This window comes from Rhagoletis zephyria, unplaced genomic scaffold (genome assembly GCF_001687245.7).
Source record: "Rhagoletis zephyria isolate East Lansing unplaced genomic scaffold, Rhagoletis_zephyria_1.1 Rzeph_scaffold_01269, whole genome shotgun sequence".
In the NCBI taxonomy this organism is placed as follows: Eukaryota; Metazoa; Arthropoda; class Insecta; order Diptera; family Tephritidae; genus Rhagoletis; species Rhagoletis zephyria.
Genome location: NW_016158353.1, coordinates 5480 through 25145, shown reverse-complemented (window position 1 = coordinate 25145; position 19666 = coordinate 5480). Strand labels below are relative to the sequence as shown.

General features: G+C 37.7%; 2 protein-coding genes across 4 annotated transcripts; one reads left to right on the top strand and one right to left on the bottom strand.

The window, feature by feature from the left end:
* Positions 1-3238: 3238 nt before the first annotated feature.
* On the top strand, positions 3239-8968 carry Ttc19 (tetratricopeptide repeat domain 19). Of its 3 annotated transcripts, none has more exons than XM_017616770.1 (5): positions 3239-3267; positions 3558-4101; positions 4183-4346; positions 4407-4554; positions 8603-8968. In XM_017616770.1, the coding sequence occupies exons 1-5, from the start codon at positions 3260-3262 to the stop codon at positions 8849-8851; spliced, it is 1113 nt and encodes a 370-aa protein (XP_017472259.1). In that variant the 5' UTR covers positions 3239-3259; the 3' UTR covers positions 8852-8968. The 3 variants fall into 3 exon arrangements, with proteins under 3 accessions (XP_017472259.1, XP_017472256.1, XP_017472257.1); XM_017616767.1 differs by lacking the exon at positions 3239-3267 and adding an exon at positions 3275-3399; XM_017616768.1 differs by lacking the exon at positions 3239-3267 and having other exon boundaries at positions 3418-4101.
* On the bottom strand, positions 8962-10558 carry Catsup (zinc transporter catecholamines up). Its single transcript, XM_017616766.1, has 2 exons — positions 10085-10558; positions 8962-10032 (listed from the first exon to the last, which is right to left on the bottom strand). The coding sequence occupies exons 1-2, from the start codon at positions 10404-10406 to the stop codon at positions 9086-9088; spliced, it is 1269 nt and encodes a 422-aa protein (XP_017472255.1). The 5' UTR covers positions 10407-10558; the 3' UTR covers positions 8962-9085.
* Between the last annotated feature and the right edge of the window lie 9108 nt (positions 10559-19666).

Genomic DNA, 19666 nt, shown 5'->3' with positions numbered 1-19666 from the left:
AACTTGCGTCCGAAGAAGGGGGGCTGAACACCTTTTGCAGAGAACACCTTTCTGCGTAGGCGGCCTTCGGCCGCGCTTAGGAATTATAACCCTTACTACGTAGAATTCTCCTTTCTGTGTGACATAACTGGGGCTACCGCCCCAGTGATGTACCCTTGGGAAAGGATGAGGTAACTAGAATTCCCTTTCTGTGTGGTAAACCTGGGGCTGCCGCCCCAGTGATGTCTATTTTGGTGTTTTATAAAAATATCTTGTATATAAAAATATATATACAAATTTATTACAAAAATTTGCAACAAATACCATATTTCCAACCGACATTATTGTTAAATTAGTGCACAGATTTAGTAAATTAANTATATGGAGGAAATTAGCAACACCTTCATCAAAGAAATCTTAAAAAACTTAGTTATATTAAAGTTTAATGGGCTAAAACATCACACACTCAAAATAGATCTAGGAAATCGAATTAAAAAGCTCGAAATTTTTACGAAAGTGTGTTGGTTTTTTTAATGTTGCACAAAGTTTGAACCTTGGATNATTAAGATAAATGGTCAAATCTTCTCGTAAAGTTTTGATAAGCACTTGAAATGCTATTAAAATGTCAAATTTTAGTACTGAATCCAAAGAAAATGTCTCTTTTATCCATTAATAATAACTTAAATATGCTTTTTGTTAAGATGTATACCTGAAAATGTGTGCATACATATTTGCGTTAAATGCAATACATGTGCACGTGGATTCAATTTGTAAAAGTGTAAAATACGTAAACGTATGTACATAAACAATAAAACTGTCTCATGAATACCATAAAATCATTGGTCTTGAAGGGAATGTACTAAGAAAATATATGAGCGAATTAAAAAGTGTATACAATTACATTTTTTGTATAGATTTCTTTCTGAAGGAACAATTTCATATCCCAACACTGATACAGAATGTAAACAAACACAGGGTTGCAAGGAAAAAAAGCCGTTCGGACGAGGCGATTTTTGATTTCAACTAAAAGTTGCCTGAAAAATCGCCTGCTGCGAAAGCCCTATAAATTACAAATATTTGTGCAACGACTTCGACACAGTAAAATAAAAAAAATTGGGTATGTATTAGTTAAATAAATACTCTTAATACATATATATTTCAGTTAAACCTGAGATGTTCAAGCGCACTGCAATATTTGTTATCCATTATGGCAGTGCTAAACTAATTTTCACTACATAAAATTGCTGCACAACACCCTTATGGCCGAAAAAGCATTGCTTGCAACACTAGTCCTTTATGGGGACTAAGGTCGGTGTAACGGTGCTGCGAACAAAGGTGGCGCCGTCAGTGGTACCGCTACTTTTGTTTTGCCGATTTTGACAGTTTTGGTAACTTGTAAATAAACCTTTGTTTACAAATCAGCGAAAGAGAAATTTGAATTATAAGTGAAAAATCAGTTTAAATCGTGTTAATTTGCAATTTGTGAGTGATTTTTAAGTTGAAGACTGCGTAAAAACTAATACAATGAAGTGCTGTGTGTTAAATTGCGACAACCGTAAAGATGCAAGAAGCGTAGATGCAAATGTAGCAAATGGGACGAATCGCTGCATTTTGTGTACATAGGGCAAGGCAAAGCCGTTCCCGAAATGTTTCTCTATTATTATATTAACAGCATTTCCTCACAATGATTTTGTTTCTGCTCCACGCAGCCTCCATTAGCAAGTTAACTAATCAGTCCCGCAGAGATGCTGCTGCAGTTTTCTGCAGCTGCCTTAATTGCAAAGCAATGGAGTGCACTAAAACGTTTGCTGAAGCAGCCTCAATTGCAAAGCAATGGAGTGCACTACAATGTTCACTGTTCTCTAATAAATTAGATGAAAAATGCAATATTTTCGCATTTAGCAAAATTAAAACACGTTTTTCGCAGTAAAGTGAACTGCTTTGGCTGTTTCTACTCGTTCTTCTTTTCGCTCTATTCTTTGTTTACTTGTGGTACACAAATGTCAACGCCCAGGACGGCGCAATCTTGTATCATTCTTGGGTCGGTGTTATGCAGAAATTTTGTTAGGCAAACTGCGTGCAATTGTTGTTGTAGCATATACAAAAATTTTAGACAATTGTTGCTATACACAAAATTCTCATTTCGTGTTGGCAATAGCCATGAAAACCATAATGAACGTGCAACCTTGTGCCAAACTCGACATAACCACCTCGGAGCAAACTAAGCAGCCGCCATTTAATTTGGCAAACAAAATTTGTCTGCATAACACCGACCTAAATTTTGGTGGAAAAAATAGCCATGTTTGTTTACTGGATATACTGAGAAAAAATCTCTTTCAAAAGACACTTTACGTGCAAGGCGTGACTGCCTTAAAAGGTGTTCGCATGAGGCGATTTTGCGTTCAACTTTTGCTTTCAACTCACGCAGGGTTGCACGAAAAGAAGTTGAATGGCTAAATGTTGGCTGGCGACCAACTTTGTTGAAAGCGATTAGTTGAAAGGCCGTTAAACCAAAAGCAGAATGCAAAGTTGAATAATGCAAACGCCTTTTTATGGCGAAAATTTGATATTTTTTTGTATTTTGATATTTTTAGTCATTCATCCTGCGTGAGTTGAACGCAAAAGTTGCCTGTAAAATCGCCGCGTGCGAAAGCCCTATTATCGAAATGTATTGCATTGCCACGTCCAAGGTGGTGTTACTAGCTAAGCTGATTTTGTATATGTGTTTCGCCGCACGGCTTCTGATATCAAATTGAAAAATTTTGTTCGAATTTCTACACACACTCTCATACACTCTTACAGATTTTGACAGTTTATGCCGCCAGCCCTGCAAACCAAAGTTCCCGAAAAGTGTTTGCATTATTCAACTTTGCGTTCAACAATTGCGTTCAACTCAACGCAGGGTTGCACGAAAAAAAAGTTAAATGGCTAAATGTTGGCTGGCGACCAACTTTGTTGAAAGCGATTAGTTGAAAGGCCATTCAACCAAAAGTTGAATGCAAAGTTGAACAATGCAAACACCTTTTTATGGCGAATATTTTGATATTTTTTCATATTTTGATATTTTTAGCCATTCAACTTTTTTTTCGTGCAACCCTGCGCTGAGTTGAACGCAAAGTTGAACAATGCAAACACACTTTTAAGGAAATCGTTAGGAGTCTAATTTCTGTAACGATTTTTTTTACGAATTTTCAAAGAAAAATATATGAAGGGGTTGACACGAACTCGTAAAGAAATTATTTTCGTTCCTTCAGATTTTCTTCCGAAATTTCGTAAACGAATGGAAGTGTGCGTAATTTATTTAATTTTAGAAAATTCGGCAAAAAATCGAATTAAATCTTAACGAATTCTTTAAAATTTCTTTACAATGCAGAATACTGTGAAAAAATGGTTTGCAGGGAAAGCAAAAACCAAATACATGTAAATTTTTGTTTTTGTACTCCTGCTATCACCTTATATTAATTCGCCTTGGCCAGGCCAGACACGCTCTTAGCAGCCACTTAACCATTGTGAAACAGCTGATTATAAGAAAATTATTTATTTATTTATTTAAAAATGAACTTGGTAATTTTTTTCAGTATCTCGCGATTTTTGGGTAGAAATTTGAGAGTGCTGAAATTGCGTCAGAACCTTAAGGTACAAACACTAAGCTTTCCTTACCTCCGAATTGTCCCTATAAATATAAAAGAAAATCAGGATCAACGGAAACATGAAATCACACGTTTAAACAGAGACTCAAGCAATGATGAAGGCCATCAGAATAACCACAAATGGTCGGGTTACTTGGCTCCAGGAAAGGTTAGTGTCATTGTTAGTGGTGTTTTCTCCTTCGGATTTTTTGGTAATTCTAAAGACGAAGAGTCGCCTGAAGATAAATTGGTTACCACCATCAAAAGATCAGTGTTATGCATACAACGACAAGAATTCGATAAGGCAGAACAGATGCTCCACTTGGCGTTAAGGATGGCGCAAGACTTACAGAGCAAAGAAGGTATAACCTATATTTATGATCTTATGGCGAATCTAGCTATGGAACAAGAGCAATACAAAAAAGCAGAAAAACTGTTTGTTGATGTCATGCGACGATTATTTAATGATGGCTACTCAAAGGATAGCGCACAGGTAATTTTCATTTTATACATCATTTAGTTAATCATGTATTGTACATTTCATTAAGTAGTGAATTAGTAAGATCTATTTTAGATAATGCATATTAGTGCGAAACTGGCACACATGGCCCAACTACAAGGTGAACTGGATAAAGCACTGCAAGGATTTACGTGGACGTTACAGCGCATTGAAGAGCATTTGAAAAAAGATCCAAGTGACAAGGACATACTAGAATTGCTAGGACTTACAAAAAATTGGTACTGCCAAAGCTTTAAATATCCGATGTTGTTGTAACATTCTTGTTGTTACCTTTCTAGGTTCGGCCAATTGCAAATGAAGTTAGGCAAGTATGCTGATGCAAAAAACTCTTTTCAGGAGGCTTATGATGCTCTAGTCGAGGTATACGGACGAGTAAATGAAGAGGCTGTAACAATATTGAATAATCTTAGTGTGGCATGTGTCAATGTAAGTATTATATAAGTATATTATTTTAAGATTAGGAAATCAAAACTAATAAACTGCCCAGTAGAACTTGGGAGCATCGTACGATTGTTCGGTGAGTACTCCCTTGGGAGTATACGAATACTCCCCATTGCTCCCTATGCTTCTGTGTATAAGCATGTAATTTTGTATACTCCCTTTAACATTGGATGTCCTAGGAGGGGGAGTAATCCCTTTTACCTCCTAAACGAGCAATCGGGGATCACACAGAATTAACATCCCACAAACCTCCTAATAGAGCAATACGGGAGTACTTCCATAGTTACCTCCCAAAAAGACAACAAGGGAGTGCACATAGAAAACATCCCATATTCCTCCCGAACGAGCAATAAAGGAGTGCTCCCATTAGATACATCCCGAAAGCCTCCTGTAGGAGTAATAAGAGAGCAATGATAACGAACATTTTACATTAGCCAAATAGATTTTGCTATTTATTAAATTTTTTTATTTAACTTTTTAATCACGTGCATTTGTGCAATATTACAAGACCTTAAAAATAAAACATAAATGATACGTCTTACATAATTGCTTAATTTTTGAATTATATTGCAGAAAAATCATATGAAATTAAAACATAATAATAACAAAACGGTAAGATAAGATTTGAATTATATGCACCTATATGCACATATATGTAAGTATGCACTGTTATATGATTTCATGGGTGTCAAGGATGTTTGCCTGTTCAGGAATCCGCCAAGCGGGGAAATTGTGAAGGTGACTTTGTTTATCTGACATCCTTGTCACCCATGCGATGTTTAAACCCGGGGGTCACACTAAAATGCTGTCACTAATTTGCGCAATCTGAAAAGTATTTAACGGTACATTTATAAGTAATACAATACATACTTAATATATTTAAACAAAAGTTGAAGTACATACCAAAGGACTTTTATTAAAATCTGTGTGCTATCCAAATTAAATTTTTGTGTCCTTATGCTTCTATAAGAAATATTTTCTGTTGTTTTTTTTTGTATGATAAATTTTTTCGAAAACACAAATTTCTTTTGAGCGAGGTGCGTATTGCTCTCCTATCAACCAAAAATAATACTCTTGGATTTCTCGCTTAGGAGCAGTGTTGCCGTTTTAGCCCTTTGGTGGCTAAATTTGGCTACCAAATTCTTTTTTTGGCCACAAAAATTTGAAATTGCCCCTAGCCCTTTTTTTAGCCCTTTTCAAAATTTATTCATCATTGACATTCATTTATGATTTTCATGAATTTAACTCTTCGCTCATAAAGCGAACGCCTTTCCTTTAAGGCAAGTAAACATATTTCTATGTATGTTCCTTTCGTTTCTAGGCCGTTATCTTATCCGTTAACGATTTAACTATACTTTAAAATAGGTAAGTTGGTGGCCCCTAATATGCTTTATGTGTTACACAAAAAGTTTTTTTGTTGAATAAAATAGTAATTCTTTTTAGAGTTCATGGTTTTTCTATACCAGTAATTATAGAAAATGTTTGCGTGTATACTTACATATTTATACTAGCAGTACCCCGGTGTGCTTCTCTACACCAAATATTCAATATATTCAAAATTTTTGATTCTTTATTTTAAATCTTAATCCAACAGATTTGGATATACGAAATTTTTTGTTTTTCCATCTTGGGTATGAATAAATAAACAATTTGGAATGCCAACTCTTGAACAGGCCACGTATAGCTACCAATTCCAGTAATCTACCACAAATATTTTAAGAGATATACCAGATGAAATTTTTTGTTAGTGTGGGCTGTGCCACGCCCCCTTTTCCGAATTCGGGGAAACTTAACACAAACCATCTGCATAATAGCCCGACTATGCCGTATAAATTTGGTTGAAATCTTGCACTTATTCTTTATATATAAGATGTGAGGTGCCACGCCCTCTTTTCCAATACTGCCCATTTTTATCCATGAGTATGGAATTATTTGTTATACCTCTATACCAACTTCCAGTACTCTACCACAAATATTTCAAGAGATATACAACAAAAAAATTTTAGTTAGTATGGAAGGTGCCACACCCCCTTTTACGAATTCGGGCAAACTTCACATAAACCATCTGCACGATAGCCTGAATATGCCGTATAAATTTGGTTGAATTCGGTGAAGCCGTTCTCAAGTTATAAGCTCACACCAAAAACGTGTACTTATTTGTATACATAAGATACATACATATGCCACGCCCCTTTTCCCAATTTGGGAAAACTCCACATAAAATATCTGCATGATGGCCCGAATATGCCGCATAAATTTGGTTGAATTCGGTGAAGCCGTTCTTAAGTTATATTGTCACACCAAAAACGTTCACTTATTTTTATATTTTGTTAGTATGGGTGATGCCACGCCCCCTCTTCCGAATTCGGGAAAACTTCGCATAAACCATCTGCATGATAAATCGAATATGCCACATAAATTTGGTTGAATTCGGTGAAGCTGTTTTCAAGTTATGAGGTCACACCAAAAACGTGCACTTATTTTTATATATAAGAGATGTAGGTAAAAAAATTTAGCTACCATTTTTAGCCACAACGACGATTTTTAGCTCTTTTTTAGCCCTTTTTTAGCTGGAATTCAGCTACCACTAAAAATGTTTCGCGGCAACACTGCTTAGGAGACATCACTTTTTGCTCCTAAGCGAGTAATAACGGAGTACAAAACCGACAAATCTCTCTTATTGCTCAGAAATCAGGTTAAGGGGAGTACTCTTTTATTCCTCACATAGGGAGATCTCCCTTCAAGTTCTAGTAGGTGGGAAAAAAAAACACTGACAGATCTACGTACATCTAGGCAATATCCATTTTTAGTAAAATATTTTTAACCGACTTCCAAAAAAGGAGGAGGTTATCAGTTCGTCGGAATATTTTTTTTAATTTTTTATTTTTTATGTATGTTACCGCATAACTTTGGACCACGCATGTTTATTACCAGCGCAGAATAGATCTGTTACAGGTGAGAATAGACCTGTTACAGTTAAAATATTCAGCAATTCAGCTATGAAGAATTGTGGAAATTCTGGCATTGCATATTTCACGAGTCAATACTTTGTTACCAGCTTATGAGATAGTAACAAAATTTACCGGTTACAAGAGTACACAGAATGCGAAAAGGGTTTAAAAATTTACAGGATCTTTTCTTTATTTACCGGTTACAAAATGTTTATTAACAGCGCAGAATAGACCTGTTTGTAACCGGTAAATAAAGTTCCTGTACATTTTTAAACCCTGTTCGCATTCTGTGTACTCTTGTAACCGGTAAATTTTGTTACTATCTCATAAGCTGGTAACAAAGTATTGCCTCGTGAAATATGCAATGCCAGAATTTCCACAATTCTTCATAGCTGAATTGCTGAATATTTTAACTGTAACAGGTCTATTCTCATCTGTAACAGGTCTATTCTGCGCTGGTAATAAACATTTTGTAAGCGGTAAATAAAGTTCCTGTCAATTTGTAAACCCTTTTCGCATTCTGTGTGCTCTTGTAACCGGTAAATTTGGTTACTATCTCATAAGCTGGTAACAAAGTATTGTCCCGTGAAATATGCAATACCAGAATTTCCAGTTCTTCATAGCTGAATTGCTGAATATTTTAACTGGGTTACCAACGTACCTAGAATCGCGGTGACAAGAACTGGTAAAATTTTTTCGTAATAAAGTTTTCTGGTTACAAAATCTTCGGCAACGTGCAGAATTGACCTGTAAGTGTTTCATTATGAAATCGGCCCTTAATACATATAATAAAATGTAACAGGCCAATGTCGGTACATTATAGGTAATAAAGAAAAATTAATTTGGGGGTCTTTATTGAAGCAACAGAAGCCAAATCAACAATTTTTAGAATTTTTGTCTGACTGTGTCTGTGTTGTACGCGCATCACTCGAAAATAAATGCATGGAGTTGAATGCATTTTCACTGATACATCGCTAAAGGTCTAGCTCAAAATATAGAAAAATAAATAAAATTAGATAATGCTACCTGTTTGAAAATTGCCGTTTAATATACGTACATTATAATTTTTTTTTAATCAATAGCTAGAGGAATACGAGCTGGCGAAGAAGTATTTAACGGATGCTTTGGAATTGGTAAAAGAACTGAAGGACACAGCACAGGAAGGTATTCTTCAAGCCAATTTGGGTTTGATTTATTTGCGAGAAGGTTTAATAATGAAAGCCAAGGAAGCCTGTTCGCTAGCATGGCGCATTGGTAAGAAGGGCAAGAACGTAGACGCAGTTGAACAGGCTGAATACTGTCTGAACGAGATTAAAACTTTTATACAATAAGACAAATCAAAATCAAAATCTTTTAAAAACTTGATGCAAATGTATACGACCTAGCTATTTTTCAATCAAATAAGAATTAATTTATACAAAAATCAAATAAAAAATCCGTATTCGTTATTTTAATTACGAAAGCTTTACTTATAAGAATTCAATGTAGACCAGAAACATTTGTAGTTTACGCTTAACGATTTAAAGGCTTACTAAGCGTATTATATAAGCGTATATACATAACTCTTACTCTAACTTGGCAATAAAAATCATCAGACCCACGCCTATAAGCATGGCTACAATCTCCTTAATTGATTGACCCAATTTGGTAGATTCCTCCAACAATTCGGGCAATACACTGACAGTAGCAATGTAAATAAAGCCGCCTGCTGTGAATGGTAAGACCCATGCTGTAGAACCATCATCACCACTAGCCCCTAGTAAGGCGAGTGCAGTGCCAGCCACAGCACCGAGCGCAGTGACTAATTGTAGCATCATTGCCTGACGTTTTGTACAACCAGACTTAATTAAGATGGCAAAGTCACCAATTTCGTGTGGAACTTCGTGTAGTAATATCGTAATTGTGGTAACCACACCAATACTATTACCAGCCAAATAGGAAGCACCAATCGCCAAGCCATCAGTGAAATTATGGGCGAAATCAGCCGCTAAATTCAGATACCCCGTAATTTTTACCTCATTTGATTCCTTCTGATCTTTATTCGATACCGGGTTCACTTTTCGTTCTTCTGGTTTTTTATCATTCGTTTTTTGGTCAGATTTTTTTGTTGGTTTTCCTTTTTGCACTTTGGTTGATGAGTGAATATGGTTGTGCCCGTGCTCACCACCTTTCAATAACCGTACCGTTTTTTCGACAGCGAGGAATGCTATAATGCCGCCCAGTACCCATAGGCCAACTTTCATATCATGTCCATTTTCGTGGTCATCGTCGTGACCATGACTGTGTGAGTGGGTGTGATGATCATCACCATGAACGTGCGAATGAGTCGAGTGTGGTATTAGATGTAGAAAAGCGTCGCCCAATAATCCACCGGAGGCAAACGCTAAAATGATTTTCAGGCGAGGTCTCATTGCTTCACTATTATCTAAACGAATTGTATAAAGCAAAACAAAAGGAGCGGCGCTAATTAGCAACGTAGATCCTATAGAGTGTAACCAAACACTAGACATATCTGAAAAAAAAAACAATATATTTTTCAATGTATATTTAATTTTATTTCTGACCTTGTGGAGCTTTAAGCTTGCGCTGCTGATGGTCATGTTTATGATGCTCCGAATGATGATTTTCATGATGGTGAACATGCTCTTGATCGTCATGTAAACGTGGGTGATGATCATGATGATGGAGATCACCGTGATCGTGCACTGGAGCTGGAGCCTTTCTGGTATCGAAATTTTCGTTTGCCTCTCGCGAGTATTTAAAGCTGGGGTTTTTGCTGTGACCCAAACATAGAGATGGGAGTGATAGTATAATGCCATATAGAATAATTCTTAAAGCAATTTTCCATAGAAATTGTCTCCTATTGAACTGCTCCAAATTCGTCATGATGATTTAAACTTGATTTCTTTCCAGCAGGATTATCAAAAAAGAAAAATGACGGCCCTCCACGTCACATCACAACATTAGAACAGATGCCGGCCTTTCAAAGTTTCATTCTAATCAGCCTATCAGACGTTGCAATGCAAAAATGGCTTTGTTTCTTTTATTTTCTAGCAGATAGTTACAGTAGCTACACACGACGAGCATATCCGCGCACATGCGCGGCTTGCGGGTCATGCTCGTCGTTTGTAGCGTGGTTTGCGAGCATCGCATTGGAAACAAAAACAACAACCTCACTTTGTGTTGATGCTTGCAGCAAGGTGTATTAAACAAGGTGGTGTTGGGGCGACAGCTGAGTTTTTCGCCGTGGAGGCCATTACGTCAAAATGATGTGTTTGTTGTAACTCATACCAATGACAGTATGGACATCAGCGTATAATTTGTTAGTGTAATTTTTTACTTATATACGGCCAACACCACCTTGTTAAATACGCCTTGGCTTGCAGTGTGCACATCGCAGATAAATGCATCCAAGCTATGTGCGTTAATTGAATTTTTGATAAATGAGGCTAAATTACTATATGTATATGTATGTACATACATATAAGTAAAATATAAATAAATTTAAGTAACACATACATAAAAAACCCTAAGTCATAAGTATTTCAATTGCATCATCCGCGTCTTTCCTTTCCATGTTTACGCTTTGAGTACAAAATCACTTATGAGTCGCTCGCCGTCTGTAGCAATCGACAGCGAGCATGTAGGCGCACCTTAGCTCAGTAGAATGAGAAGAAAAACGGGAAGAAATGAATCCCCATATGGGGGAAAAATATAAAATTTCACATTTTCTCCTTAACAAAATTTGCTTTTTTATAGTATATTCGTTATGAAATGAAATAAAATAAGATAAAATACCTTTTTAAGAAAACAAAGTGTGTATACTGAGAAAAAATAAAAAGCATTCAACTATATTAATGGGCAAAGAATAGTGAAAGAAGTAACACTGTTTCACGTAAGGTAGTCAATATGGCGGAATTAGAGCGAGAAGTTGCCAACTGATAACACCTTGTATTAGGTGCGTTCGCGTAGCTGTTAATTGTTCATGTTTAACCAAAACTTACAAGTTTTTGCGTTCGCGTACGCAAAAAACTTGCAAAGTAGGGGAAATTGAGAGAGCAAACTGACATTTCATTTTGAGGGGAAGCTGCTGGTTTCTGCTGGAAAAATTTTTGCCAACAGCAATTTGCCAACAGGAAAACAGCTGATCAAAAACAGCTGGTTGGCATTTACGCAAATCACAAAATTGAATTTGATGGTTTGGAAGATAAAAATTACAAAATGCGACTAATTAAACTTGTAAGAAATAAGTAGTTATTTGTTTAATCAATAAACTGTGTCAGTATACAACTTTGCGATGACTTTTCGTACGTTTTAAATTTTACACTTTTGTATGTAAACAAAAATTATATCAGCTGTTCGTCTAACTTGCAAGTTTCTGCAAATTTTCTGTTCGCGTACTATTTTGGATATTTCTCTCTTGTGAGAGAACAGATGACATTTCGCCGAAATTTGGCAGTTGGTTGGTTTCTGCTGGAGATGTTAAACGAACGCACCTATTATTGCATCATGATCTGACATTGGTTGAAGACGGACGCGCTCAATTCTGAGATTTCAACTTTAACTCAATACACCAGCAGTTTCATCTTTACTGAGGATCGCACTGAGGAAAAGTTAAAAAAAAAGTCAAAAGGAGATTATATAAGCAAAGGAAAGTCTGGTGCAGAGGAAGCGGTGAGGTCAAGAAGGACCAAATCAACGTGGAGAACAACGCAGGGGGCACCTGGGAGTGTCTGGTGTGGTCTCCAGGTTTTTAATATTCATTTTAAGTCCACGGTGCTGTACATACGGAGGGAACTGTCGGAGGACTACTCCCTCTAAGCTCTAAATCCAAACGATAAGTTTTCAGGTGAGTCTGCTTAATTTATTCAATAGGTGCGTGTTTTTTTATTGTGCAGGTAATTAGACGCCAAAATGGCGGACGCTTTGGCGGCTGAAGAGCCGCCAGATAACGGTGCTTTAGTGGATGACACAGGCTGGTTTACAGCTGTAGAAAAGAGGGGGAAAAACGTAAAGTCAAAAAAGACAAAGGTATGAGCGAGAAAAAGATAGTCATACAAGAAAGAGGTCTTGGTGAATCTCTTTCTAACAGTGATAGTGAATGTAGGGATGATGCGGAGACAACTGTTAATAAAATTCCGCTACAAGGAATGTTACTAAAAAGGGGTACATACACTAGGGTAAACGAAAATAACCGCCAAATTGTGCACATTTTCAACGAAAACGCTACGTCAGCCGCAGGGCAAAATGAAAGTGACACATTAAATATACCCCCAATGAATGTACATTCAAATCCCTTTGTTAACGAGAACTCACAGCAAAATAATGTGAGCTCGAATAACACCAGCTGCAGCAAAAATCGAGATAGTTTATGACAATGACCATGAAGGAGAAGCGAACGTGCTTTTCGACACCTCGGCAAGCTCCTTGTTTGAAAATAACAAAACCAAAAATGGACTCTTTCTCTTTGAAAAAATCAGAAAACTAAATATTCAAGGCATGCGTAACGCGCAAGCTATAGGCAAATCCCTGTACAAGGTAACTTTTGACAATGTATCATCGGCTAATGAATGTCTCAAAAACGGCGACCTAGTAAATGCTAAAATACGACCTTTCATCCCGCGCAGCTTTATCGAGACCTTCGGTGTGGTACGGCAACCCTGTAGAATTTACTGACGAAGAAATCAAAGAAAACATACATTCGGACATTCCAGTGACCTCGGTCATGAGACTTAAAATACGGGACCCAAACGATAGGGAAAAACTTCTCCCAACCTTCGCTGTAAAGATAGGATTCAAAGGCAACAACCTTCCGGAGTCGATAGACATATTTATATCTAAATTCAAAATTTTACACTACTTTCCCAGAATAAGACAGTGCTACAACTGTGGTAGGCTGGGGCACACTAGACTAGCTTGTAAAGCTAAAAAGAGATGTCTCACATGTGGGAAATGCAATGATGAAAAGTGTATTCTTTGTGGCATCCAGAACCATAGCGCTCTTAGTACGAAATCGTGCCCTAAATGGGAAAAAGAAGAAGAGATTTTAAAAATTATGACAATTAAAAAAATTTCTAGGAAAGAAGCCTTTGACTCCTACCACAATCTCAAACAAAGCTCAAACAGATTCTCACTTCTCGAAGATTATGAGAGCTTCCCTGCCCTGTAGCTCGTTTCTGTAACAATTCTCTACCAAGGCGAATTGAGATATGAATTCGCCGCCCTGTTCTCTACTGCTAATGAGTAGTAGAGAATGACGTATATTCTCTACCAGTAGAGAAATAATCGATAGAGAAGAGTTACAGAAACGAGCTACTGGTCAGCAACAGACCGAAAGTGGTGAACAGTAATGAAGTTGTCAACAGAATCTCAACTAGAGTTAGGTATAGTAAAGTGGCTCAGGTTCCCACAGCCGGTGGAGGTCAAAAGCCAAATCTGACCGACAGACAAGCAAAAGATAAACAACCCATCACTCCCTGCTACGAGTCCAAGAACTGGAGCCGTGTCGCAGAAATTGAAAGACTTGTCTTTCTTCTGTGCAAAAGGTTTAACATTCAAGTTTATAACTCCGATAGCAATGCTATGGAGGTAACGACAGCAGACGCAACGGAACGTAGAAACCAATCAATCACAAATCTGTACTCAACCTACAACTCAACGTGCAGAGTTTGAAGGCCAACAAGGCACACGCTGAATTTTTTTGTAAAAAACACAACATTGAGCTGCTGGCATTGCAGGAGATTTTCTCCCAAGATCCTAGTGGTAATAAACTCATTAACTACAACCTTAAACCAAAAACGAGAGCTGATGGCTACGGAGGCGTGGCTATTGACAGCAAAAGAAATATTAAACTACAAAAAATTAAATATCAAACGCAATGTGACATTGTCATTGGCAAGACGACGAATCTGGACAACAACATCACTATTTGCTCGGCATACTTTAGTCAAACCCTAACGATTCATAACTTTAACAACGAAATTCAGAAACTGCTAGCTTTTTTAAACAAACAACCTAACGCCATTCTGTTGGGAGACTTCTACGCAAGATTTCTAGGTGGGGGGACAGCTATGACTCGACGAGGGGAAAAAGCCTTTCGGCTGCCATCGACAGATTTAATTTCAGGTGCCTCAACAGCGGGGCGAAAACCTTTTTCTACACCAACACCAACGGCGTGGGATTAAATGGTTCGGTACTAGACCTCAGTCTTACCAACTGCAACCTCTTCGAAAACTGGTCAACCAAAGCCGATTTCATTGGCGAAAGTCATCACCAGCCCATTATAATTGATCTCAAGAACGTAGAGAAATAGCCTGACTTCTTCATCAGTAAAAAGGTCCTAAACAACGAACTAAATAAGGTGAAGTGCGAGAACGGTCTTAAATCCTTCAACTCTGCGATTCAACATGCTTTAAAAAAGTCGACGACTGACCTAAATGAAGTTGGTTTTACACCAAAGGCATGGTGGCATGATGGGCTAAACGTTAGTTATAGGAGGCTTGTGGCAACCCGCAAAAAAGCCAGACTCACCAACAATGTCGAAGATTTTGAAGCTGCGATAGCCGCAAAACTTCACTGGCAAAAAGAAGTAAACGGGCAAAGAAAGCTAACTTCGAAGAAGCTATTGCTGAACTGAACAAAAACCCAAATACGAGAGAATCTTGGAGGTTCGTAAACAATCTTAAAGGAAGAAGCAAACACACTAGCCACTGGAGTAGGGAAAATGATGAGGCGTTCTTAACGCTTGTCAGAAGCCAGGCAATGGAGAATGATGATGACACGACTCAAAGCTATCTACCATGTGGGCAAAATGATAGGCTTAACTTCTCGGCGGAGGAACTTACTGACTTGGTAAAAAAGAAGAAAGGTTCAGCAGGCGGACCGGATAAAATCACGTTTGATATGATAAAAGCTCTTCCCGACGAAACCACAGTCAATCAAAGAATTAGAAAACCATGTAAATGAGAATAAGATGGTGGAATCCTGGCGAAGAGTCAAGGTTGTATTCCGAAAGCCAACAGAGACACAGACATTATCACCAATTTTAGACCGATATCTCTGCTGTCTGTAATAGTTAAATGTGCGAACATGCTAGTCAAAGCTAGGCTGACAGATGAAGTTGAAGAGAAAGGGATCATCCCATCCAACAGCTTTGCATACAGAAAAATAAATCGGCGCCGATGTGTCTAAATCAAGCGCTGCATCAAATAGAATCGCTACGAAAAGGAAATAGAAAGGTCTTTGCTTGTGTACTAGACATTGATAATGCCTACAACTGCGTCAAAACATCGAAGCTGGTTAGTATTTTACATAGCCACAACCTCAACCCAACGATTTGTAACTGGATCCAAAACTTTCTTTCAAAATCACGGTGGAAAATGGTCTCCCACAAGGTAGCTGTTTATCGCCGAGTTGGTTTAACATTTACACTAGCGGACTGCACGACTTAAGCGACCACATGACACAGATCCTCCAATATGTCGATGACATTATTTTAATCAGCCACCACTCAGCCATGGCTCCGTGCCATCAGCTCTCAATAATCTTAAAACCAAACTTATTGAATTACAATCGAAATGCGAGGCCTTAAACCTCAGTTTCAACCTATCTAAAACCAAATTCATACACTTTACTAAAGGGCCAAGAAAGCGATTTGAACTCAACATCAATTCGACCAACATCGAACAGGTCTTTGAAACTAAAATTTTAGGCAGGATGGTTAGCTCCAATCTATCTATAAAAGATCATGTACATAAAGTCAAACGAGAAGCAAACTCAGGAATCAACCTATTAACCAAAATCGACAGATCGACATTAAGATCCAAAATAGAATACGCCTTTACCACTCTGGCAAATGCACCGAAAACTTACAGCAATGCGTTACAGTCAATATCTAACAATGCCATTAGAGGGTGTATTGGTGTACCTCCCAGTACTCCGATCCACTCTAGATATGCACTAGCCGCGAACTACCCCCTAGGCGCAGAGCAACCTGGCTAACCGCAAAGGAGCTCATAAAACAATGGGGCTCAAATGTAACGCTCAAAAACCAACTTAATAACTCTCCGCAGATTAACACTAGCTACAGTTTTACGTATAACAAATTCAAAGAAATTATCGAAAACATAAACACGAACACTTAGTTTAGAAAGCATGCAAATTTAAAATTAGTTCTACCACAACTTGGGCACGCAAAAAAAAAATTCTCTGATAGGCAGCTGATGTCGCTGTACCAGGAGAAGAAAGAAACAATGGAAAGAGAAGGACTATACCTATTCGCCACTGACGCGTCCATAGCTGTTGATTGTGTAGGATGTGCTATCCATGACATATGTAGCGATACATCTTATATGTACAAACTAAATGAAAAATTCTCCTCCACCTTTGGTGAACTCTGTGCCATCACGCAGGCTGTAAGAATTGCAAAGAGATTGAAGCTATCCAGGGTAGATATTTTTACAGACAGTGATGGTGCGGTCAAGTTACTGGAGCAGGACTCCACTAACAACTTTGTGGTGGCAGAAGTACACAATGAGGTTTGTAACTCTTCTATTCAAGATATCACTATATGCTGGGTTCCGAGCCGAGGTACTGGTTTCAACGAGAAGGCAGATCTTGCAGCCAAGACTGCAGTAGACAGGAGCTTAGTCATGGAAAGCAGGTATACCTTTCAGGAACCTATAACACGCATTAGAGATAAAATCTGGAATGATTGGAATGTTGAATATCAAAACACATGTCTAGTTAAAGGGAAAACCTTTGCACAAATACAACCGTCAGTTACGCGGACTCCGTGGTTCACGAAAAACCAACAGAACCTGCCTCCGGCTGACATCAAAATCCTAAATCGTCTGCTGACTGGGCACACCTATTGTAAAGAATACTTAAGTAAATTCAGACAGGATACAACCAGCCTGTGTCATTTTTGTAGCTCTATTGAAACCGCAAACCACCTTTTGTTTGAATGCCGCAGATTCGCTGTAAAGAGAAGAAGTTTTTATATTTTCGAAAAATACAACTCCCTTATGGAGCTTTTAAAATCAAAAAATACTAAAGACTATTCGATATTGATTGAATTTATTCACGCCAACAATTTAGAGAAATTGATCTAATTTCTGAAGCTGTCCCTTTGTATGTGACTATGCCCTTTTGAAGGACTAGATAATTTGTAAGTGTCAATTCCTTGCAAAGCCGCTTTGGCTTAATTCCTACACCAAGCCCCCCCCCCGCTCCAGGGTCACGCTCCAACATCGCACGTCAGATGACAATTGAAAAAGTTGCCACGTCGCGTAATTACGCGCCAAACCGCCAGCCAAGCAACGTGCACTACTCTACATAAAATTTGCTACTATCGGAAGCTTCAATTTCCTGTCGTTTTAATTGACTACTGTGGAAAACACACCAAAACACATAAATCTGAACAGATGGCATCACCAGTATCATGACTACCAAAGTCATCAAGAGAGTAACATAACCAGCTGGATTAATTTGCCGTGAATTGTGTCGATTCACATTTTCAGTAATAAAGTGATTAGACTGTTGATTAACCTGCTATTTAAGGACCTACATAAAGGATCCTTTGCCAGCAACGAAAGTGCTTTCCTGCGGAAAAAAAAGATTCATAAAAGCCCAAAATACAATAACGCAGTGGCAGTGGCAGCGGCAGTTTTTCGAAATCAGCTGTTTTTTAGAAAGTGTGGTGTCCAATGAAGCGACTCACAATACAGCAGTGGCAGCTAGCAGTACTGCTCAGTTTAGCCCAAATTCTAAATTCACTGCCACTGCCTCCATCGCAGCAAACTTCGCATGCTGAATTTGACATAAATAAAATGCAGCCAACTTCTGTTCACGTCACTGAAGCCTAAACGACAACAACAAAAAAATGTAAACAAACAAAAGAGAATGTCAAAAAAAGCTGCCACTGACAACGCCGTATGGTATTTGTTGCGGCAGTGACTGCCAATATTAGCAGTAACAGCTGATTTTAAAAACTGTCACTGCCACTGCCACTGCGCTATTGTATTTTGGCCTAAAAACGCAAAATGAAAGTGCACTTAACGACTCGAAAAAGATAGACATTTGACCAGAGCGAATCAATCCACACACCGGTGAAAGCGAACAATTGTTAAATACGTTTATCACATATTCTCATATTAAATAGTTCCAGTGTAATAAGTTAATTTTATTTAAGTTTTCGATTAATAAAACGTTTTGACACAGTATAACCACACGAAGATTGAGAGGATTACGCTTACAGAGAGCGAAATAAAGAAATAGTAAAGAAACGCAAAACTAGCAGAAACTTGGGGGAGATTACGATAACCCGGGCGACAAATTTTGACTTTGCAATTGGAAAGCTGGGCCTCTCCGCCTTTCAAATATACCCACTTTAAGAGGTCGGGGCCTTCTAGTTTTCAAGATATTTAGTGTTGAAAGTTACTTTTTAGATTTTTATAAATATTAATATCTTATGAACTACATAACCGATTAAAAAAAGTAATGTGTCAAAATAAAGAAAATTAATTTAACTCTCAGTTCGTGTATTTAATTAATAATATTTTTTATATCTTAAAGTCCAAAATATGAAAAACTAAAAAAATTTCATAATTTTTTTCATAAAATTACCTTTTTTTTAAAAAATTACGTACATTAATTAATGTACATTACTTAGAAAGTACAAGTTATTACCTTTAATTTGATATAAATATTTTATTATGATCTGCTTTTGAGGCTTAAGAATTCAGTGGTTATCGTAATCGTGCCGAAACTAGCAAGTAAACCACGATCCAGAAAATAAAGGTCGGGCCATTCGCGGACCGCTAACCCTCTCTTCGTCGATTTGACAGCATCTACCCATTCGCTGACGTCACACAATACATTTGTTTACAATTTCTGGTTCGTGACATTTTAGGTTATTTCAACTTTACAAATTCGAAAGATTTTGAGCGTTGTTTTGTTTTTTGTGAAAACTTATAAAAAAGTTATAAATTAAAGAAAAAATGAGGTATGCAGTGGTTAATTGGGGAAATGTTTAGTTATTGGCCCATCGTTTTTGGGGTGGGGGGCGGAGGGGGAGGGGACGTGGCCCCCCCAAACCCCCCTCATTCGAAAGGGGACAGTCGCCACTTAGGGATTATAACCCTCAG

Bases quoted from the DNA above. Each gene is read 5' to 3' on its own strand.
- Ttc19 (XM_017616767.1), top strand. From the start codon at position 3,347: ATGCAGAATACTGTGAAAAAATGGTTTGCAGGGAAAGCAAAAACCAAA. The intron at 3,400-3,557 runs GTAAATTTTTGT...AATTTTTTTCAG, and splicing joins AAAGCAAAAACCAAATACAT to TATCTCGCGATTTTTGGGTA. The intron at 4,102-4,182 runs GTAATTTTCATT...GATCTATTTTAG, and splicing joins ACTCAAAGGATAGCGCACAG to ATAATGCATATTAGTGCGAA.
- Catsup (XM_017616766.1), bottom strand. From the start codon at position 10,406: ATGACGAATTTGGAGCAGTTCAATAGGAGACAATTTCTATGGAAAATT. The intron at 10,033-10,084 runs GTCAGAAATAAA...TTTTTTTTTCAG, and splicing joins CAAGCTTAAAGCTCCACAAG to ATATGTCTAGTGTTTGGTTA.